The sequence below is a fragment of the Bufo bufo genome, chromosome 5, assembly GCF_905171765.1.
Source record: "Bufo bufo chromosome 5, aBufBuf1.1, whole genome shotgun sequence".
Classification (NCBI taxonomy): Eukaryota; Metazoa; Chordata; class Amphibia; order Anura; family Bufonidae; genus Bufo; species Bufo bufo.
Genome location: NC_053393.1, coordinates 96,814,218 through 96,837,106, shown reverse-complemented (window position 1 = coordinate 96,837,106; position 22,889 = coordinate 96,814,218). Strand labels below are relative to the sequence as shown.

General features: G+C 44.9%; 1 protein-coding gene across 1 annotated transcript in view; it reads right to left on the bottom strand.

Moving 5' to 3' along the window:
* Window positions 1–12,239: 12,239 nt before the first annotated feature.
* Window positions 12,240–22,889, bottom strand: part of MRPS28 (mitochondrial ribosomal protein S28) — a 120,167-nt gene continuing 109,517 nt past the window's right edge. The window contains exon 3 of the mRNA XM_040432187.1: window positions 12,240–12,412. Coding sequence (XP_040288121.1) covers window positions 12,286–12,412 — 127 coding nt within the window. The 3' untranslated portion in view covers window positions 12,240–12,285. The remainder of the gene's footprint in view (window positions 12,413–22,889) is intronic.

Here is a 22,889-nt window from a genome sequence, read left to right as displayed (position 1 = left end):
TTTCCCTTATAACATGGTTATAAGGGAAAATAATAGCATTCTGAATACAGAATGCAAAGTAAAATAGCGCTGGAGGGGTTAAAAATAAATAAATAATCCACTTGATCGCGGAGCCGGCATCTCCTTCTGTCTTCATCTTAGCTGTGTGGAGCAACAGGACCTGTGGTGACGTCACTCCGGTCATCACATGGTCCATCACATGATCCATCACCATGGTAAAAGATCATGTGATGGATCATGTGATGACCGGAGTGACGTCACCACAGGTCCTGTTGCTGCACAGCCAAGATGAAGACAGAAGGAGATGCCGGCTTCGCGATCAAGTGGATTAAGGCGAGTAAAATTTATTTTTATTTTTTTAACCCCTCCAGCGCTATTTTACTATGCATTCTGTATTCAGAATGCTATTATTTTCCCTTATAACCATGTTATAAGGGAAAATAATAATGATCGGGTCTCCATCCCGATCGTCTCCTAGCAACCGTGCGTGAAAATCGCACCGCATCCACACTTGCTTGCGGATGCTTGCGGTTTTCACGCAACCCCATTCACTTCTATGGGGCCTGCGTTGCGTGAAAAAAAGAATATAGAGCTTGCTGCGATTTTCACGCAACGCACAAGTGATGCGTGAAAATCACTGCTCATGTGAACAGCCCGATAGAAATGGATGGGTCAGAATTCAGTGCGGGTGCAATGCGTTCAACTCACGCATCGCATCCGCGCGGAATACTCGCCCGTGGGAAAGGGGCCTAAATGCACCAGGCAGTGTAAGTTAATGTAGACACAGGGAAGACTTGTGGGCGGGGTAGTCTTGAGACACACACAAGGCAGTCAGGCTAGGAAATTGACTGGGGCACAGACAGAGAATACAGACTAAGGCTACTTTCACACTAGCGTACAATGTAAGTCAATGGGGACGGATCCGTTTGAAGATGACACAATATGGCTCAATCTTCAAACGGATCCGTCCCCCATTGACTTTCAATGTAAAGTCTGGACGGATCCGTTCAGGCTACTTTCACACTTAGAATTTTTTTTTAACTATAATGCAGACGGATCCGTTCTGAACGGATCCAAACGTCTGCATTATAGGAGCGGATCCGACTGAGCAGACATCAGACGGATCCGCTCTGAACGGTAGTGTGAAAGTAGCCTTAGTTAACTCAAACACAAACTGAACTTGGATGCAAATAGAACTTGGAGCACTGCAGGAACCTGGGCAGGAAATAAGGCAGGTAAATCACAATAGCATAATTAGTATTAGACTATCAAAACACCTTTTCTGGTCACCAGGGAACCTAAAGTTCAGGCACCCTCTCCTAGAGAGGGTGCCTTAAATACTCAGGGACCTCCAGCCATTGGCTGGGGTAAAATTTGGGAGTGTGCACACTAGCCCTTAAAGAGGCTGGTGGTAACCGCATGAGTGCCCTAAGAAAGCATCAGGCAGGAGCATGGAGGGGAACCAGCAACCAGTACGGCATGATGAGTGGCGCAGTGCCCACGGCCGCAGGGAACAGCAGGATGGCGGCGGCAGGCACGGACAACTGACCAAACAGCTTGTTCCAAAAACAGAGAAGCAGGGGACCAACCCAGGTCAATTTTTTTTTTTAATACTTGTGTTTAAAACTCTTTTCCCTTAGTCACTAGACTGCTGTTGGCTTTTGACGCCCCAGCGGCATAGCGACTTTTATCGTTAAAGGCAAGGCTAATTTCCCCAATTAAGCTGCTTGACAAGCAATATGACATGTGCCTAGGAGGGAAATCTTTCCTTCGCATTTTATCAACATTTCTCATGACTGGCGCGGCCTTTCTGCAAGTTACAGCTGAGCAGTGCACTTTCCCATGCCGTCAGGGGTGAGGAGGTTAGGGCTGAAGCATTGTGCCAGTTGTTTTTCACACAAGAATTCCTGCACACTGCAGTTCAGCTAAAAGAATCCGGCCCGTTGAAAGAGAAGGAGCCCCCCTCTCTGCTCCCAGCACCTCTCTAATGCATGCAACGCCCACCACTTCAGTAGGCAGCTCACTTTAACCCGACATTGATCTGTACAAGTTGCAACACTAATTGGGGAAGGGGAGATTCCCCCCTCCCTCTATTTACCAAAGCCAGCCAGTCGCTAAATGAAACTTCTTGTCTCCTGGCCGACTGTAACAGCGGGGATATCACAGACTGCTCTCTAACCCCTGTAGTGCTGGAGGGGGGCAAGAGGCTAAAAGGAAGCCACTATTTACTCTTCTCACACCCGCAACTCAGACCACCCCCCCCCCATATGAGAATTTATTTAACTTGATGTAATACCTGAGCGTAAAGCCCCATTTACACTGGGCGATAATGGCTCACAGCCACTGCCCAGAGTAAACATGTCCAGCGATGGTAGTCTGCTCGCTCGGTGATGATCGCATTTTTTATGCCATCCTAAAAATCATTGTTGGTCGCCAACACATCCCCTTGTGTAAACAGATTTGCAATGGAAACATTTGAGGGGAATGAATGGCTGCATAAATCTTATGTACAAAAAACCCAACTGGTATTTGGCCTGTGTAAATACTGGGTTCCGTCCTACACACTGCATTATAAAGATCACTTCTTAGGGGCCGTTCAAACGGTGAGTTTTGCCCCCAGATGTGATGTCTGCCTTCCACAGTTTTCAATGGTAGACAGTGCTGCACTTCACAGCCGGCGGTTAAAAGCCGGGGCTGCCGCCACTAGAAGCTGCGGCAGTCTGCTTGCGGCTTATGACCAGGGGTGGACTGGGGACTTAAAGTGGCCCTGAAAAAAATAAAAAACAAAATAAAAGTGGCCCCATATTGTAGGGGGGAGGAACAAAAGTAGGCAGGGTCAGCAATACCATAGTGCAACATACCATCCCAGCAAAACCATATACTGCAGAACAGCACAATACACTGCCCCAAAAGCTGTCCCTCTGACCCAAAATCTGTGGTGGCCATCAATAAATGCCATTTTCTGTCCTTCTTCTCCAGTTGTCTCTGATTAAGATACGGGGCAGGGTTCTTAGGAAGTGAGATGCAGGTCACAGCAGTTGAATTCAGAGAACATGTGCGGTCACTGGCCGGGTACACGAGTACCTGATTCTCACAGCGTTAATTACCACTGAGAGCTCATTATGTACCCAGCCAGCACCAGAGAGGACGACATGGGTGGCCCCCTGGGGCATCGACCCACCGGGAAATTTCCCTGTAAGGTCTATAGCCAATCCGCCCCTGCTCATCACCATTCATCTAAAAGGGAACCACCGCAACATGAACAACCCCTTAAAAGGGGTTTTCCGGGCTTTTAATATTGATGAGCTATCCTCAAGATAGGTCATCAATATCAGATTGGCGGGGGTCCGACACACCCTGCACTCCCGCTGATCTCTTCAACCAGCTGAAGGCCGCGCACCGCTTCATTGTTCACCTGCTCGTCGTCAACATCGCAGTGGTGAGCAAGTGTAATTACAAGCCTTCCCATTCACTTCAATGGGACGTCTCGTTCCCAATCAAGGGAATGGGACAGTTCTTGTAGTTACACCTGCTCACCGCTGTGCTATTGAGCAGGTAAACAATGAAGCGAAGGCTGTGCTTGCACGGATCACGGCCTTTCCTTCAACCAGCACCCCCACCGATCTGATATTGATGACCTATCCTGAGGATGGGTCATCAATATTAAAATCCTGGAGAACCCCTTTAATGTATCTATAAACAACCTACCATTTTTACCTAGTATTAGGCACTCCTTGTACTAGCAAATAATAAATTGGGTGCCCCACATGGTGCTGGTCGGCACCATCCCACAGCTAACCACCTTGGACAGTAGGAATTGCAGCTTAATTTCAGCCAGCTTCCTCTCTTTAATCCTTAGGTTGATTCCACAATTTACAAGGATTGGTTTTGATGGGGTGGCCTCAACCCTGCCCACCCACAGCCAAAAGCCACATGAATTTGAAGGTAATAAGTGTTAACAGGAAATGATGCCATTAGCTTCCACATGTGGACAGGGTTGTGGTCACCTCTAGATACCACACTCTAATATTATACACTTTATGGAGAGTATTTCTACACCAGCCGTTCCATAGTAGCCTATTATCTTTATGGCATATAGGTCCTTAGTTCTAGTTGGATTGTGCAGTCCAGAGATGAGGACAAATCTAATGCCGTTTTTCAATCTACTCCTGAAACCAGTGCAGGTTCAGCTAGGAGATGTAATCGTATGACTGGTGGAATGCTTTAAGAAGCTCTATGTCAGGTGGACACAGTATTTCAGTACCTGTTGGGAAACGCTTTAGGCCAAGTTATAGGCTTGTGAGGAGAGGTAAGATTTCGATGACCAGGTCTGCCGTTACCAATCCAGTGGATTAGAATGGATTATAAAGTTAATGTCCTAGATCCTAAACTAAAGGTCGATTTAGATGGGGCGAGGAGAAGCAGATTGTCAGGAAGGAAGCGTCCCTTCCCAACAGTCGGCTGCTTGTTAAGTGGAGGTAAAGCGCTGCATTTACAGTACATGCCGTGATCCCCTCCACAGTATGATGATGAGAGATCGCTTTACAGCTGCACTGTTTCTGGGCAGCAGATCGCTGTTTACACCACATGATCTGCTGCCCAGAAATGATCATTTACTTACAAGCACTAGCGACAGGATCACCCAATGAAACAAGGGTTTGGTTCGTTGATCGGCTGCACCTTTAGGCTCCATTCACACGTCCGCAAAATGGGTCCGCATCCTTTCCGCAATTTTGCGGAACGGGTGCGGACCCATTCATTCTCTATGGGGACGGAATGGATGCGGACAGCACACAGTGTGCGGTGCGCGGCCCCGATCTTTGGGTCCGCAGCTCCGCAAAAAGATAGAGCATGTCCTATTCTTGTCCGCAGCTAGCGGACAAGAATAGGTATTGCTATGGGGGCGCCGGGCTGGTGTGTTGCGGACCCGCAATTTGCGGGGCCGCAACACACCACGGACGTGTGAATGCAGCCTTAGATGGGCAGATTGTCAGGAACAGGAGTTCGCAGGAACGTTTGTTCCCAATGATCTGCCCGAATATCGAGAAGAGTAAATCCACCTTAAGGCCCCTTTCACACGAGCGAGTTTTCCGCGCGGGTGTAATGCGTGACGTGAACGCATAGCACCCGCACTGAATCCGGACCTATTCATTTCAATGAGTCTGTGTACATGAGCGTTTTTTTTTCACACATCAGTTCTGCGTTGCGTGAAAAACGCAGCATGTTCTATATTCAGCGTTTTTCATGCAGCCCTGGCCCCATAGAAGTGAATAGGGCTTCAGTGAAAAACGCATTGCATCCAGAAGCAAGTGCGGGTGAGATGCGTTTTTCACTGATGGTTGCTAAGAGATGTTGTTTGTAAACCTTCAGTTTTTTATCACGCGCGTGAAAAACGCATCAAAACGCATTGCACCCGCGCGGAAAAAACTGAACAACTGAACGCAATCGCAGACAAAACTGACTGAACTTGCTTGCAAAAAATAGTGGGATTTTCACTGAACGCACCCGGACCTAATCCGTCACGCTCGTGTGAAAGGGGTCTAAGGCTGCGTTCACACGAGCGTGTCCGGATTAGTTCCGGATGCGTGCCGGTGTGTTGCGGCAAACCCGCGCGAGTAGGAATGCAATTGCAGTCAGTTTTGACTGCGATTGCGTTCCGATGTTCAGTTTTTATCGTGCGTGTGCAATGTGTTTTGCACGCGCGTGATAAAAAACCGACTGTGGTACCCAGACCCGAACTTCTTCACAGAAGTTCAGGTTTGGGTTCGGTGTTGTGTAGATGTTATTATTTTCCCTTATAACATGGTTATAAGGGAAAATAATAGCATTCTGAAAACAGAATGCTTAGTAGGTGATCAGTTGAGGGTTAAAAAAAATAAAAAAAATTAACTCACCTTCTCCTGTTGTTCGCGTAGTTCTCCCGGTCTTTAGTTCTTTAAAAGATAAACTATGGGCTAAAGGACCTTTGGTGACGTCAGATCACATGCTTCAATCACATGGTCCATCACCGCGGTGATGGACCATGTGATTGGAGCATGTGATCTTACGTCACCAAAGGTCCTTTAGCCCATAGTTCATCTTTTGAGAAGTAAAGAAGAGACCGGGACTTACGCGAACAAACGGAGAAGGTGAGTTAATTTTTTTAATTTTTTTTAACCCTCAACTGAACACTTACTATGCATTCTGTTTTCAGAATGCTATTATTTTCCCTTATAACCATGTTATAAGGGGAAATAATACAGTGAATAGACTGTCACCTAGCAACCATGCGTGAAAATCGCACAGCATCCGCACTTGCTTGCGATTTTCACGCAACCCCATTCACTTCTATGGGGCCTGCGTTGCGTGAAAAACGCAGAATACAGAGCATGCTGCGATTTTCACGCAACGCATAAGTGATGCGTGAAAATCATCGCTCATCTGAACAGCCCCATTGAAATGAATGGGTCCAGATTCAGTGCGGGTGCAATGCGTTCACCTACCGCATTGCACCCGCGCGGAAATCTCGCCCGTGTGAACGCAGCCTAAGACTCTATTCCAAACATCTTGGAGTAAAACGTCATCTAGATTTTAAGTTTGAATTCATCTCATGGTCCTAAATTTTGTGTCAAAAAAATAAAGCAGTAAATGTAGATGTTTAAAGTCTGGAGCTCAAACGTCTGTAAATTAGTAGCTAAAAAGGTGATAACCGGTTAATCATTTCCCTCAGATCAGCACAGCCACATGGCACAGCCAAGGTTGGGACACGGCCATCATGCAAGTTTCAGCAGGATCGTATTAACTGATCAAAACCAAATACTTTATCCAGTTAGTGTCCATTATTAATGTTCACGTAGATTTACAGTTAACATGATCCCTCTGCGGACTGCACGGCCACGCAATATTCTGCTGCAGCCCAACTACGTTGTGTGGCCATACCCTTACGGCAGAGTTGCGATCTGTGACTACAGTTTAACTACAGAGCCTACAGGGAGTCTAAGGTAGTCTGGGAGACACCTCCTGTCTCCTCATTGGTTGAGGCTGCTGCTGTCCCCTCCCCCTAGCTCTGCCATAGGCTCACCACGAAGTCAATGTATGGAGAGCGGATTTCTATTATAGCAATTAAAGTACAAATCACTAAACCAACATGGAAAAAAAGATTATCTGGTAACTGCCATGCACATACTGAGGAAGGGTGCTCACACAACTGACGTTTATTACCTGTCTACAAGAAAGTTGATAAATGTCTGATCACTGGGGGCCCCACTGTTAGGACCCACCTTGATAACTGAAATGTGGTTCCTGAGCCCCCCACCCCCCACCACAAAGAGGAGGAGTTTGAGTGGAGCAGTAGCTGAACGCCCTCCCACTCCAATGCAATGTCTATGGGACTCAAAACAGTATTATGTCAGCCCCATACGCAATGAATGGAGCAGCAGGGCTTGACCACCTCTCAGGAGAAACAGGGACCACAGATTTAGCAATCGGTGGGGATCCCTGCGATGGGACACTTATCAGCTATCCTGTGGATACTGGGAGAGCCCCAATACTAGATGGAAACAAGGGCGGATTGGCCATATACCTTACAGGAAAATTTCCCGGTGGGCCGATGCCCCAGGGGACCACCCAAGTCCTCCTCTCTGCCGCTGACTGGGTACATAATGAGCTCTCAACAGTAATTAACACTGTGAGAATCAGGTACTCCTGGACCCCGCCAGCGACCACACATGTCCTCCTGAACCTCACCTCCTAAGCGTCTGCTCCAAAGACAACTGGAGGAGGAGGACAGAAGATGGCAGCTATTGATGGCCACCACAGAGGGCCAGATTTTGGGGCAGTATATTGTGCTACACTGTTATTTGGTTCTGATGGGATGGTATTTTGCACTATGGTATTGTTGACCCTGCCTACTTGTGTTGCCTCACCTTTTGGTAATTTGGACCTTCCTTACAAAATGGGGCCACTTTTATTTTATTTTTTCCAGAGCCACTTTAATTTCCCAGTCCGCCCCTGGATGGAAATGACCCTCAACAATGATGAAGGGACATTTAGCAACGTATGGTGGCAATCTACAAACTGCTTTTTGCTTAGCCCTAAGCCAATACAAACAGCCGCTGTTGCTGTGTAAATCACACACACTCTGGCCACAGACTCTTGGATAAATGAAATGACCAATAAATGGTTGACAAATGTACACTCCTGGCTTACAGGGATTGTCCTACAAATAATATTCTACAGTGTTCAAACCAGCACCTGGCTACTTTTGTAGTTGTATGTAATAAAAAAATGTACTATAGCTACTGGAGTTATTCAATTAAATATATCTGTATAGCGCCACCTGCTGTTTGTCCTCTTTCCAATTTTTCTGTCCGGCTTTATTTACTGAGATGGAAGCACGTGCTCAGTTCCATCCTTCAACTGCCAATACAGGACATGCCTTCTAAGATACCGGAAAACTTTAACGCTAGTGTGAAAGTACCCTAAGGCAGCAGGTAGATAGTGTGTAATCATACTGCCGATAACATGACAATCACCCACTTCTATAGATACCGGCCCGGAGGCAGTTTACACTTGTCTTCCACTTTAGCATCAATTAATGACAGTGTCCACCTGGAATTTCCTCATCTTATGGCACTTCCCCACTAATTCCTACCTCTATAACACTTTAGTGCTCCAAATCCAGCTGTTCCCCATACGAGTGTCCACCACAACTAGTGTAATTAAAAGCCAAGAAATTATAAACCATTTAAATACCAATTAACTATGGAACAAAAAGCTGAACATAGACTACAAATTATTTCAAGCATGGGTTAGATCTAGCAATTGCTTAAAGGGGACCTTTACCCTGATCCACTTCATCTTCACATAAATAGGGGATGTCACACTATGAGTAGAAACTTGAGGCTTGGGATACATAGTGACTTAACATATTTCAAACTTTGTAACAGTCTAAGGGCTCATTCAGACGACTGTAAGTGCTTTGTGGTCCGCAAATTGTGGATCCGCAAAACACGGATGCCGGACCGTGTGCGTTCCGCAATTTGAGGACCGCACATGGCCGGCACTATGATAGAGCATGTCCTGTTCTTGTCCACAATTGCAGACAAGAATAGGCATTTCTATCTGCTGTGCGGTGCGGCGGAATGGAACTACAGATGCGGACAGCACACAGTGTGCTGTCCACATCTTTTGCGGCCCCGTTGAAATGAATGGGTGCGTACCTGTTCGGCAATTTTACCGTCGTCTGAATGATCCCTAAAGTTCCGCGTAAGAAACAACTGGAGTTGCACTGCAACGGACATCCTTCAGTGACCATGTGCAACATTCAGGAACCCTGCTGACACGCGACCAAAGGTTAACCATCCATTTACATACTGTATATTATTTGACGCAATAATATTTCAGGACATGTGGCAATTAGAGACCGATTTCCCAAATGGCTAGTAAAATAGGCTAAAAAGCTGCATTCAATAGTCGGGTGTCACTTGTTCAGGACCCTCATCTATTAGCCAGAGTAGCTACAAAGAGCATCCTCTCTCTGGAGGACCCAGAATGTCCATGCATTGTATGGAGAGGTCTTTGATTTCAATGGGAACTGTGCAATACTTACTTTTTCCTGTTGAGGCGCTGCAGCAAAATTCTATATTTGATGCTGGATTGAATAAATGCAACTGATCACTGGGGGTTCATCAGTGAGAGAACCCTTGTAATGAAAAGATTGTCCAAAGCAGACAGCCCATTTAATGGCAGTACATTTTAACATTAAAAGTGGAAACTGGCTGTGATATTGTCATTGTGTCCAGTTCTTCATGCAGACTGTAGAGTAAAATAACATGACCATGGCCAGGGAACTAATAGTGCCAAACTATTAGTGACTGTTAGGCTACTTTCACACTAGCCTCCCACCTCATTCTTCTGCAATCTTCCAATTAAATGCCCCCTAACATATATAGCTTTTAGGAAGACAGCTGTGAGCTTCATAATCTAAGAACACATTCAGTTACATCAATAGAGTAGATATGCCTTAAAGGCTTGCATGGTGTTGGTGCAATTTGTGACATCTTATTTTATTTTATTTTTAGCTATAGTCCGTTATCACGGGCATCTAATGAGGGATTGATGTACATTTGTGGTCATGTGTTTGTGGAATGTGAAGTGGATCGCACAGACCGGCCTCTCACTACCTTGGATGTGAATGTTGGCTCTCTATGTGAGAAATATATCATTATTCACAAATAACGCATCAAAACGCAAGTGCGTTTTTTTTTTTGCGAGAGGCATATATTATGGATTCGTTTTTTTGTAGGATAGTGTTTATCCATGTTTAACAGAAATACAACATGTGCTAATCCAGTACGGATTTTCAAGTCCCCCAAGTACTCCAGATTTTTGAGATGTCCACTACTTAATTACTATATAAACAGGGTGTTATGGCATAGCAGGTAGCCACTGATGGAGTAAGCGTATACTCCGAAACGCGTCTGGTTTCGTTATACCTGCTATTTGGAATCTCTTGAGATTTTTGTGGATAAAGATTAAGAAGAACGGCATTGATGAGCCCATAGAAGCTCGACATGGGAACTTACTACCTGTCTTCCAGCGCTTTAATTGGGCACCGCGAGACCGTGAGAGTCAAGTCGACGTATGTGATACAACAGCCCTTGGGCCACGTGGGACGCCGAGATCGGACCTCCGGGAGCGGTGCGGCTGGGGATAGGAGATCGCTTACATCTTACTCTTCAGGACGGAGGTATAGACTAATCTACTTAGCCCACCACGTGGGACGAAATGGAAGAGCGGGTGGATATGAGTTGAATAACAATAACTAACCTTCACATGTGTATCAAGTCCATGGTCATGGGACATACTACTAACCTACAATATTAATTGGCATATTACAAGGACACCATTAACTAATCTGAAATATACGAGTCTTGGGACATGTAACATACTAATGAACAGCACTGAGACGCATTGAACAACTCACGTCTTATTGGGGGGACGACAGCTGACTCCCCATTATCCTGATACGGTTACATTTATTGTTCACTCATCTATCATTGTCATAGCAGCCTATGATTGTTTGGAGTTTGTGTCCATGTGTGTATCCATTTGATGTTGTAGAGTGTGTGGCAGACATTAGTCCCTTCGATTTCTGATCTACTGTTGCCTGCCATACAACACACACAACCTCTGACCACCATAGTTTAGGGACATTTATTGTACTTGTTTTATATCCTATATATTTTACACTCTACATTTTACCGTTCATATGTATTGTACCCTGTGGGGGACGCTATTCAATAAATCTTTTAAACTGATTTTCTGGGTGGTCTCAGGTATAGAGTGCCTACAGTCATTTTTCTATTCTCCGATATGTATCTAGTTTGACTGGGTGGGTCAAAGACGGTTAGAGCACCACATACGTATCAACAGCCGGGTGAGCCTCCAAATATCCCTACTTTCCGCTTGTGAGATCCGTTCATGGCTCTCACAAGCGGTCCAAAATGGATTAGTTTTGCCATAATGCATTCTGAATGGAAAAGGATCCGCTCAGAATTCATCAGTTTGCCTCCATTCAGCTCTGGAGGCGGACACCAAAACGCTGCCTGCAGTGTTTGGGTGTCCGCCTGACGAAGTGGAGCCAAACGGATCCTGGCACACAATGTAAGTCAATAGGGACGGATCCCTTTTTATCGGACACAATCTGGCACAATAGAAAATGGATACGTCCCCCATTGACTTTCAATTCCGTTCGTGACGGACCCGTCATGGCTATAGAAGACATAATACAACCAGATCCATTCATGACGGATGCAGGCGGTTGTAATATTGTAACGGAAGCGTTTTTTGCAGATCCATGACAGATCCGCAAAAAAAACGCTAGTGTGAAAGTAGCCTTAGACTCCTGGAAAAGCCCTTTAATGTTAAAGATGGTCAATCCAATCTGACTGATGGTGGTCCAACCCTTGCTGATTAGGTGGCTCTTTGGCTTGTCCTGCAGCTTAGCCCCATTCATGGATGAGGTGCTGTGTCAGTTTCAACAATGAAGAGGGACTAAAAATCGATATCCTGGAAACTGAAGAGTTGTATATGGAGGAGGAGACACTAGCTAGGGAACATTATTTTAAACATGGTTAGAAAGTGAAAAAAATATATAGTACTGCAAAAAAATAAATCACAGACCTCGTAGCTTGCATAGTGTAATGAAAAACCATCCTGACCCATTGCACAACAAGTCGATAAAACACTACAGTAAATGATGTCCATACTATACAGAATATATATTTATTGTACATAACTATATTACAGCACTCCTAGAAGAGCAGCATCTGCCTCCAGCAAGGTTGTATCAGAATACGCTCCTAAGAACCTTGAGGTCATCTCCAGATTGTTCAGTCTCAGACGTACTCTGGTCCCTTTCTGGTATTTTCTGGAAGACAGACAATCAAAAAAGGTTTAGTCACCACGATAACATTTAGAAAGTAAATCTGCAATTAAGAAACACAATTAATACTGTACTAAAATTTGAAACTCTTGTCGATAATTCCAATGTAAGCAGAGTTTTGCCCCGAATCTGTGCTGGAGTATAAAGACCTGAATATCCGCCGCTTTCGGAGGAGGCTGATGTGAAGCTCCTGAACACAAAGATGGCATTGTGCAGCCCTAAGTTGCTGTGAAGGTTGTGTTGACTGTTCTCAGCTCTCGTGCATGGAGTGGTCCTAGCTGTGAAGGTGAATAATGGTTATTTCTCATCCACTAAACTTTGCCTCGGGCAGTATTTCATTTGGTGTATTTGTTCTTATATTTGGGCTCTGTTGCAACAAGCTTCTCGGATCTCCACACAACTCAGTGGTTTGAACCTAATTATACTTGTTGATTACCCTGTTGCACCATCTTTATTGTAGAGGGAGAGATTTCCTACCAAAGACTTACAATTATACTTTTGTTTTACACACTAGCTCTATCAGGTCCATTTATTAGTCATTAATTTAGTACTAGGGACATCAAGGGGTCAATAGGGTCCGCTAATTGATGAAAAAAAATTAAATTAGACATCAAAACAATACAAAATAATGCAAATAATCACCATCCACAAAATAAAGTGAAGGAAAAAAAAAACCTTCTAAATGGGGCACATTTTAAACTTAATGAATTGTCAGATTTAAAAAAAAAAAAGTCTGGCATTCCAGCAGAAAAAAGTTTGCAATGGACTGAAAGTGCTGTAAAAAAATAATAATAATAAAAAAAAAAAATTCTCACCCCAGTAAACCCCTGCTGCTGATGTTTTGACAATGCCTGGGTCCTCACAGCACACAACTCGCTGTGAATGCAGCTGCTGGGATGACTAGCCTGTGATTGGCCAGTTTCAGACACCATGTGGGAGCATCCATTCCAGTAGTAAATGCTCCTCCCTTTGTGTGGACCGCACAGCATTATAATGATCTATGATGCTGTGTGTCTCTGCCCAGCAGTCAACTGGCCATTAGGTGAGGGGCATTCATTGCAACTCCGAACCTCCCCACCAGGCTTTGTCTTCAGCAGTGACATGTCCATATATCACACCTCACTGCTGCAGCCAATCACTGGCAATTGTCTGCCAGATGTGGTATACAGGAACTCAGGCTGCATCCAAAAATATCACGTCATGGCTGCAGCAACAGGGAGGATCGGAGCAGTGGTGCTGGATTGGAGGGGGTTTGAAACAGTGAGTATTAAGTTTTTATTAATTATTTTATTACCTTCCCATGCCTTTTAAATCTTTTTTAAAATTCTGACCATCCCTTTATTCATTAGTTTATGAGCTTAATTTACCTCCATTAGCCCAACTTTCTGGTCAGCAGTGCCTTCTATAAGCTATAAGCCTGGTGAAGTGTTTGACTTTTTAACAGTGCCACCACCGGGGGGAAAAAGGAATTACACAGTGGCCAATCATGTTAGTGGACTGACTGTGTGATGCAGGAGAGGACCTCCAGAGCGAAAGACTGTCTTTGTAACCACACGCCACCCTGGTAAAGAGGAGGATCCTGAAGAGAACCCCCCCCAACCTATGCAATCAGGGATATTAGAAGGTACTTTGGTGTCCTGGTTCCTGGGTTTGATGTATCTACAACTGGGTTCACATCAGCACAGCGAAAATAACACAAGTGCTGGATACGGCACATAACTGAACCGATCCCACTGCCTATAATCTGCGATGGAGGCTCTGACGCAGGTGTAAACACAGTCTAATGTGTATGGACATCAACCCATGTTTATAGAGAAAGGCCTTCATTAAACTTCCATTCTCTCACTCTTTGCGTTGTACATGTCTTCCCTTTTCAGGGTAAATAACCAAATATACTCAGGCGATTTGACGAGGGCAAGTGAACATTTTGAAAGTTAAAACAAGTCAGAGAACTACAATCTCGAAGAACTCTGGAATGACTGGAGGGCTTGACACTTTCAGAGGGGACATTTCTCCTTCTGGCCGGCTCCAGCCTTTCATCTCCTTACTCAACTGTAAAATATTTTCCTTAAAATTCACTGATCAAAACGGCCGTTTTTCTGCATAGCACAATTCAGGAGCATGAGCATCAATTATGCTCACATCTCCCATCAGAATGTACATTTTACCAGGATCTGATCAAAGTGCTGCTTAGTGCGCTCCCTTTTGATCCACAAACAAGGAATAACATGCAGTAGAGTGTACATTAAGGGATTATTCAACACCCCGGAGTCTTATAGCACTTATAAGTTAATCTTACAGAAAGTGCACATTTTGCTTTGAAAACAGAAATAAAATGAACTTTTCATCTCTTTGCCCCTCTTGTCACAGAGGTCTATGGACGTGCATGGCTACGGTAGAAGGGACGCTAATACCGTACGCACAGTGTGCAAGTCTCTCCCACCAAATTCATAAACAGGGCACTTATAGAAAACAGTGACGGTAATTTCTGTACCAGAAAATGCTGACAAATGCGCCACGCTCACAGCCTACTTTTTGTATACATTTGGCACAGTACAAAAACCTTGGAGGGAATTTATCAAGCCCCATGTAGCAAAAGTGGCACCAAACTTTTGCACAAGCCCTTAGGCCTCTTTCACACGGGCATCCTGGATTTGCTCCGGATGCGTCGCGTGTGCATTGCGGGAAACCCGCGCGAGTAGGCACGCAATTGCAGTCAGTTTTGAGTTGTTCAGTTTTTATCGCAATGCGTTCTGCACGCGCGTGATAAAAAACTGAATGTGGTACCCAGACACGAACCCGGCGACATCAGCGCAGGTCCTGCTGAATGAATATAGAAGATCCTTCTATCTTCATTCAGCAGGACCTGCGCTGACGTCACCGGTCCTTTTGCAGGTCCGGAAAGAAGAAAGAAAGAAGACTATGCCGGCAGCGCGAACAAGAGGATGAGGTGAGTTAATTTATTTTTTAACCCCTCAAGCCACATTTTAGTAACCATTCTGTATTAAGAATGCTATTATTTTCCTTTATAACCATGTTATAAGGGAAAATCATACTTAGGGTCCATTCACACGTCCGTTGTTTCTTTCCTGATCTGTTCCATTTTTTGCGGAACAGATCTGGACCCATTCATTTTCAATGGGTCCTGAAAAAAAAAAAATCAGACATTGAGCTGTCCGATTTTTTTCAGGACCCATTGAAAATGAATGGGTCCAGATCTGTTCCGCAAAAAACGGAACAGATCAGGAAAGAAACAACGGACGTGTGAATGGACCTTTACTGTGGTATTAATTTACTATCATCTCCTCCCTGCAACCATGCGTGAAAATCGCACCGCATCCGCACTTGCTTGGAGATGCAATGCGATGCTCACGCATCCCAATTCATTTCTATGGGGCCTGCGTTGCGTGAAAAGCGCAGAATATAGAACATGCTGCGATTTTCATGCAACGCACAAGTGATGCGTGAAAATCACCGCTCATCTGAACAACCCCATTGTAGTGAATGGGTCCGGACACAGTGCAGGTGCAATGCGTTCACCTCACGCATTGCACCCGCACAAAATTCTCGCCCGTGTGAAAGGGGCCTTATGCAAAAAAAAAATTTGCTGCACTTTTCAGAAAATGGTCAGGCCTTCATAGAGAGGGATGTGGCCTTCCAAGTCTCGGCAAATTTACGTTGAAAATTGGCATACATTTGAGCTCAAATCTAGGCCAGTTCATAGCTGCCGTACATTTGACTTTCTGGAGAACAGAGGGCCAGAAATTCACCGCAGCACACGTATCTCACTACAGCGCAAAACTAGATAAGGACTGGTGTATAAAACGTCAGTCTTCACCCTCTCCTTACCATTCATTGAATTTACACCAGTAAACTGCCAGAGCAATGTCTGTAATCACAGAGTGACTATTTCGAGAATAATTTGCTTTTCAGTGACCCTGCAATTAGAGGGGTTGGCCACCCTTTAATTATTTTCCAAAATGTGTTGGAAACAGCACATAAAGCAACACCCTATGTATGTACAACATCTGTGCCGCTTCCCTGCTTTGAAAACAGCCTTCTGATGGTCTACAAAAGGTCCGCATCCCTGGCTGAGGGGCGTTCCAGTCCCAAGATGGCCACTGTCCCTCTCCGTCCAGCAGCCTTCAAGGTGTGAGACACTGCGCATGCTCTAGTTTTCAGGTTCGTATTGGAACATGCACAGCCAGGGATGTGGCCCTACGTAAACCATCAGGTGGTTGTTTTCAAAGCAGAGAACCTGCACAGACGTTCCATAACACGGATACCAGTTGAGTGCATGTCGCCATTTTCTTTTTCCCCGTCTGTAGAAACGTCCTATCTTAGGATAGGACTTTTATTTTATTTTTTGTAGTACTGCGGATGGATACAGACAGCATACGGCGTGCTGTCCACATTTTTTGTGGTCCCATTGAAATGAATGGGTCCGCATTTAATCCGCAAAAAATATGGATCGGATGCAAAACAAAATTAGGGTTGTGTGCATGAGGCCTTAGAAACATACTAAATCAAATAATGGTACAATGAGGACTACCCGCCTGCAGGATACTAACATTAGGACACAATTATTTCATCTTTAGGTCTGTCAGGCTCCAGTGACCTCTATATAAAGGGAGGCCCGTGATATATATGGAGAGGGCAGCCACTTTCAGCTACAACATAGAAAATACATAGTAAATGCAAAAAAACACCCCGAATTATTCATCTCCATCACAGAATTTTGTTAAAATCCCTATCTCTGTACATGCAGTAAAATGTATTGGCTCTGATGAGGCTGTATTAAGATGGCTGCAAGACTTGTGCATGATCGTTACTGCGAGTTACCTGCGGTGCATGCAAAAGTATTTTCATAACCAATCTGGACCCGGATTTGTGGCGTGCCACAATCGTTATGAAATACAACGAAAAGCGCCGCTTACTCACGGTAATAGTGCATTCATGAGACGGAGAGTCTCGTGATAACAGCGGCCATCTTAATCCAGCCTCATCGGAGTCAATACATTTGACCACATGTACAGCGACTTTAATGAAATTCAGTCACAGAAAAGAACGAGTCGGGTTCATCCAAAGCAGGACGAACCCAATTTGCTCATCACTAGCTCAAAGCCTTTAAAATATAAAAGTAGGGGGCACATGTTAACTCCATGTGAAGACTGATTTTTTTATTTTTGATGAGAGGAATTTGTAACCTGCTCCTAGTTTCAGACTTCTCATATAGACATGTCCCTCCCAGTAAAACATACTGGATCTGTGTGTCCAGGATGCTGCTGCCTTCCCTGTGTGCTTCCTCCCTACCCACTGCCTGTGTCAAGTGCCGTCCTTGGTTTCTTTCCCTCCTCTCCACACACATCTGACATGAACAACCTCTTCAGCTCCTTGCTGCCACACTTAAAGAATGGGTAGAGCAGAGAACCGTTAGCACATGGCTCTGATGGATTTATGTCAGATTCAGCATAAAACCTACAGCTAGGTGACGGATGAAGCACTTTGCAGAAGGAAAACGGTAGGATATTGAGAAATATCACAAATATTTGATCGGTCAAGGGCCGACCTCTGGCACCCGTGCCAATCTGTTGCATGAAATAACTGTGAAATTGAAGTGATAGGGACTGATGTGTTATACCAGAGCCAAGCCAAGAACTGTGCGTGGGATAGGTCATTAATATCAGATTATTGGGGGTCTGACTACCGGCACCCCCTCGCCTGCACACGGTCTAATTTGTAGCGGCGGTTCACTTGAATGAGAGGAGAAGCTGTAATTACGTTTTAACGAGCACTGCAGCCCCTTAAAGCAGATCAATTGGGTGCTGGGAGTCAGACCCCCACCAATCTGATATTGAAAATCTATTGTGAAGATAGGTCATCAATATCATGAAACTGAAGAACCCCTTTAAGAATGCCTTTACTAGATGCTATTCCTAGTTGCACTGCGCAGAACACTGTGCACAGCATGTTCTATGCAGGTATTATACAGGCACGCAACCCAAAGTATTCTTAGCTTGAAAGCCCTCAACTATAATCCACGGTGGATGATGTGTTTAGACAACAGTGCCAGAAGATCAACAAAATGAGTATCTGCATTAGTGGGCACACTAGTGATAGTAATATCAAGTTACCCGGGTTTTCATCTGTAATCTCTGTGCGTAAATAATGTAATAATGAACCTTTAGGTTCTACCGTACAGAGGCGTGAAACAGACCCTGAAGGAGGGATGTGCAGGTGTTAGGAGCTTTGTGTAAACAGGTTCCACAGGCCAAACCTTAAAAAAGTAAAAAAAAGAAAAAAAAAAAAAAGAGCACAAATTATATAGTTCAGTCATAAAATACTGCAATAAACACTGGTTTGACTGGAGAAATCATAGTCGTTAATGGTGGGTCCTTCCACTCGGTTCAGCAACTAATTTCCCATTTCAACTAAATAACAGCACAGTATTGCACCCTATGTACTCACACATCAGAACCATATAAAACTCTATGTGATGAAACCACCTACACTACAACCCCTGAATATCATCCTGGTGTGGGTGAGAAGCAAATGAATGTGAACACCGTCATTAAAGGGATTTTCCAGGGGTTGGGGGGAGTGTAAGATGCATAACACAATAAGGCCTCATGCACACGACCGTTGTGTGCATCCGCGGCCGTTGTTCCGTTTTTTTCGCGGACCCATTGACTTTCAATGGGTGCGTGGAAAAATCGGAAAATGCACCGTTTTGCAGCTGCATCCGTGATCCGTGTTTCCTGTCCGTCAAAGAAATACGACCTGTCCTATTTTACCGGGGGGTATCTTACCGGACAAAACAGCCCAGCATGTATCAGAATCTGCTACGGGGGCTCCTAATGGACCATCCAGCACGAATGTTAACCTGACCTGACCATCTTGTACATGTACATTTTTTTTCTCCGTCTTGTCTATGAATTTTGAAAAGATTGACAATTTGAGAAATTTGAGAATTTGTGGCTGGCCATTGGAGACAGAACGAAAAAGACGTAAAAACAAACCCAACTAAATACACATAGGGGGTCATTTGTTAACTGCTATATGCCCCTTTTTGGTGTTAGTAAAGTCGCAGATTTTGTCACACGGCATTTTTGCACTTTTTCCCGCTCATGCCACTTTTCCAGAGTGCCCAAAAAAAAGGGGGCATGGGCAGGGAAGCCGGCAGGCCCCGCACATTTATCATTTTCCACAACAGTTTTTGGCGTGAAAAATGGCTTAAATCTACACCAGCAAGGGAGCTGGTGTAGTTTTAAGTCTGTTGCACGTCCTGCTGGAGAAAGCGCCAAAGTTATGTAGAGGCCTGTTTCCTCCAGCAGCGCAGAGGGACTTGAGACTGGTGTGGAAAACACCAGTCCTAATAAACGCCCCCCATAATCTATAGCTGAGTAATTTCCTAAAATCAGATCTGAATCCAGCTTCCACGCCCTCCCCCCCTTCCCTTACTGCTGTAATACCAGCTAAGTAGTGAACAATGCTGGAGAAAGTTGTGTGCCGTCTCGCTGCGCCTGCAGGGGAGCTTATTTTCAATGAAAAGAACAGGCAATTACGTTGCGATACCGGTGTCACAAGCTCTAACTGCTGCTCCTTGTAATTTGAACACAATCTCCCAGATACTTTAATCACGTCTAATCCAATTTATTAAAGAAATTCTTAAACAGCCCCTGTCGCACCTGCGTATAGAGATATCCTGGAACCCGTCAGCTTGAAAGGCATCTGACATGTCTGTCAGCTAATGTGGGGCATAAACACGGCCCTGTGTGACAGATGTTCCCTGCAGCTAAAACATTTGTGGACGGGAGATCAATGGAGAAAGGTAGCGGGAAGCGGAAATGTGGATACTGCTTACACCGGCTCCCCCTGCAAGGGTTCAGAGGCGAGCACAAATGATAGGTTGCTGTAGGCATGGTAATCATACATAAACCCGTCATTAGATCCTGGCACCAAAGCCCTAATCCGTAACACCGCTCAGCCTGTCCGGTAGATGCTTCAAAGTACCAGAGGTTTTAGCTAATGGCTCCATGCTGCTTAACGACCAATAAACGCGTTGTCCAGCTGCACTGATTTATCGCGCTGCAGCTAGGGCGGAAGATTTTAACAGTTAGAGTGGAACTCAACCCATACAGCAGGGGGTCGGCAACCTACAGCACGCCAGCCGTTAGAAAACTACAACTCCCAGCATGCTCCAGTCACTTCTATGCGAGAGCCAAAAACAGCCAAGCAAGTGTGCATGCTGAGAGGTGTAGTTTTACAACAGCTAGAGTACCGGAGGTGGCTGATCCCCCTTTATAGAGGCAGTGCAAAGCATGGATTAAAGCAACCAACCTGGAAATCTATCCATATGGAGGGGGGTTGCAGGCTAATGCTGTGGACTTGTTTTGCATCGTATTATTCGCCCTATAAGACGCACCTGCCCATAAGATGCACCTAGGTTTTAGAGAAGGAAAATAAGAAAATATATATTTTTTTCACCCCTCCCCCCCATGTGAATTAGAACACAGTTCAGACCCCTAAAAAGACATCAGATCCCAGATCAGACCCCTAATGTTAATTAGACCGCAGATCAGACCCCCACCAGGGAGCAGTAAGGGCTCTTTCACACTTGCGTTATTGTCTTCCGGCATAGAGTTCCGTCGTCGGGGCTCTATGCCGGAAGAATACTGATCAGGATTATCCTAATGCATTCTGAATGGAGAGTAATCCGTTCAGGATGCATCAGGATGTCTTCAGTTCCGGTACGGAACGTTTTTTGGCCGGAGAAAATACCGCAGCATGCTGCGCTTTTTGCTCCGGCCAAAAATCCTGAAGACTTGCCGCAAGGCCGGATCCGGGATCAATGCCCATTGAAAGGCATTGATCCGGATCCGGCCTTAAGCTAAACGTCGTTTCGGCGCATTGCCGGACCCGACGTTTAGCTTTTTCTGAATAGTTACCATGGCTGCCAGGACGCTAAAGTCCTGACAGCCATGGTAAGTGTAGCGGGGAGCAGGGGAGCAGCATACTTACCGTCCGTGCGGCTCCCCGGGCGCTCCAGAGTGACGTCAGGGCGCCCCAAGCGCATGGATCATGTGATCACATGGATCACGTCATCCATGCGCATGGGGCGCTCTGACGTCATTCTGGAGCGCCCGGGGAGCCGCACGGACTGTAAGTATACCGCTCCCCCGCTCCCCGCTCCTACTATGGCAACCAGGACTTTAATAGCGTCCTGGGTGCCATAGTAACACTGAACGCATTTGGAAGACGGTTCCGTCTTCAAATGCTTTCAGTACACTTGCGTTGTTACGGATCCGGCAGGCACCTCCGGCAACGGAAGTGCATGCCGGATCCCAACAACGCAAGTGTGAAAGAGGCCTAAGTACAGAGCAGTGTATTCACCGCTCCTTGGTGCTTGTGTATAATGGAAGCGCACATTAATATTTGCCCTATATGACGCTCTGACATTTCGCCCCCAACTTTTAGAGGGGAAAAAAGTGTGTCTTATAGAGCGAAAAATAAGGCAATTTCCTGCAATATGAAATGTAATAACGTCAGGTAGTCGTGTTTATTTTTTATTGCTTCACTAGAAATGAGAGCCGAGCTGCAGTAACTCAGGACGGCCACTAAAAATTGGAGGCACTGTCTGCTCCTGGCTCTGCCAAATGTATTATTTCCGCCAGTGGCTGCTGAAAACGGTTGATCGTGGGGGTACAAGTATCAGACCCCCACCTATCTAATATTGATGCTCAATCCTAACAACTCCGTACCTTGTATACAGTCACATCTCTGCCCCCTTTTCTTGCTAACCTACTAATAGTAGAAGAGAAGGCAGATGAAGTAGCGGTACATAACCACCTACATGATGCTTCAGTCATCATTAGGCTTGTGTAAGTGAAAACTAAAAAGCTTCAAAAACTAAACATGATTGCTTCCGATTAACACACCAGCCACTCACTGATATTTACATTCTCATGGTTTTCGATTTATGGCCAACCATCCATAGTCTATAGATCTATCTGAATAACCACCACCTCAGCCCCCAGTGCTTAAACACCCTTAATGACCAGACCACTTTTTACACTTCTGACCTACACTACTTTCACCGTTTATTGCTCGGTCATGCAGCTTACCACCCAAATGAATTTTACCTCCTTTTCTTCTCACTAATAGAGCTTTCATTTGGTGGTATTTCATTGCTGCTGACATTTTTACTTTTTTTGTTATTAATCGAAATTTTATGACTTTTTTTGCAAAAAAAATGACATTTTTCACTTTCAGTTGAAAAATTTTGGAAAAAAAACGACATCCATATATTAATTTTTCTCTAAATTTATTGTTCTACATGTCTTTGATAAAAAAAAATGTTTGGGTAAAAAAAATATGGTTTGGGTAAAAGTTATAGCGTTTACAAACTATGGTACAAAAATGTGAATTTCCGCTTTTTGAAGCAGCTCTGACTTTCTGAGCA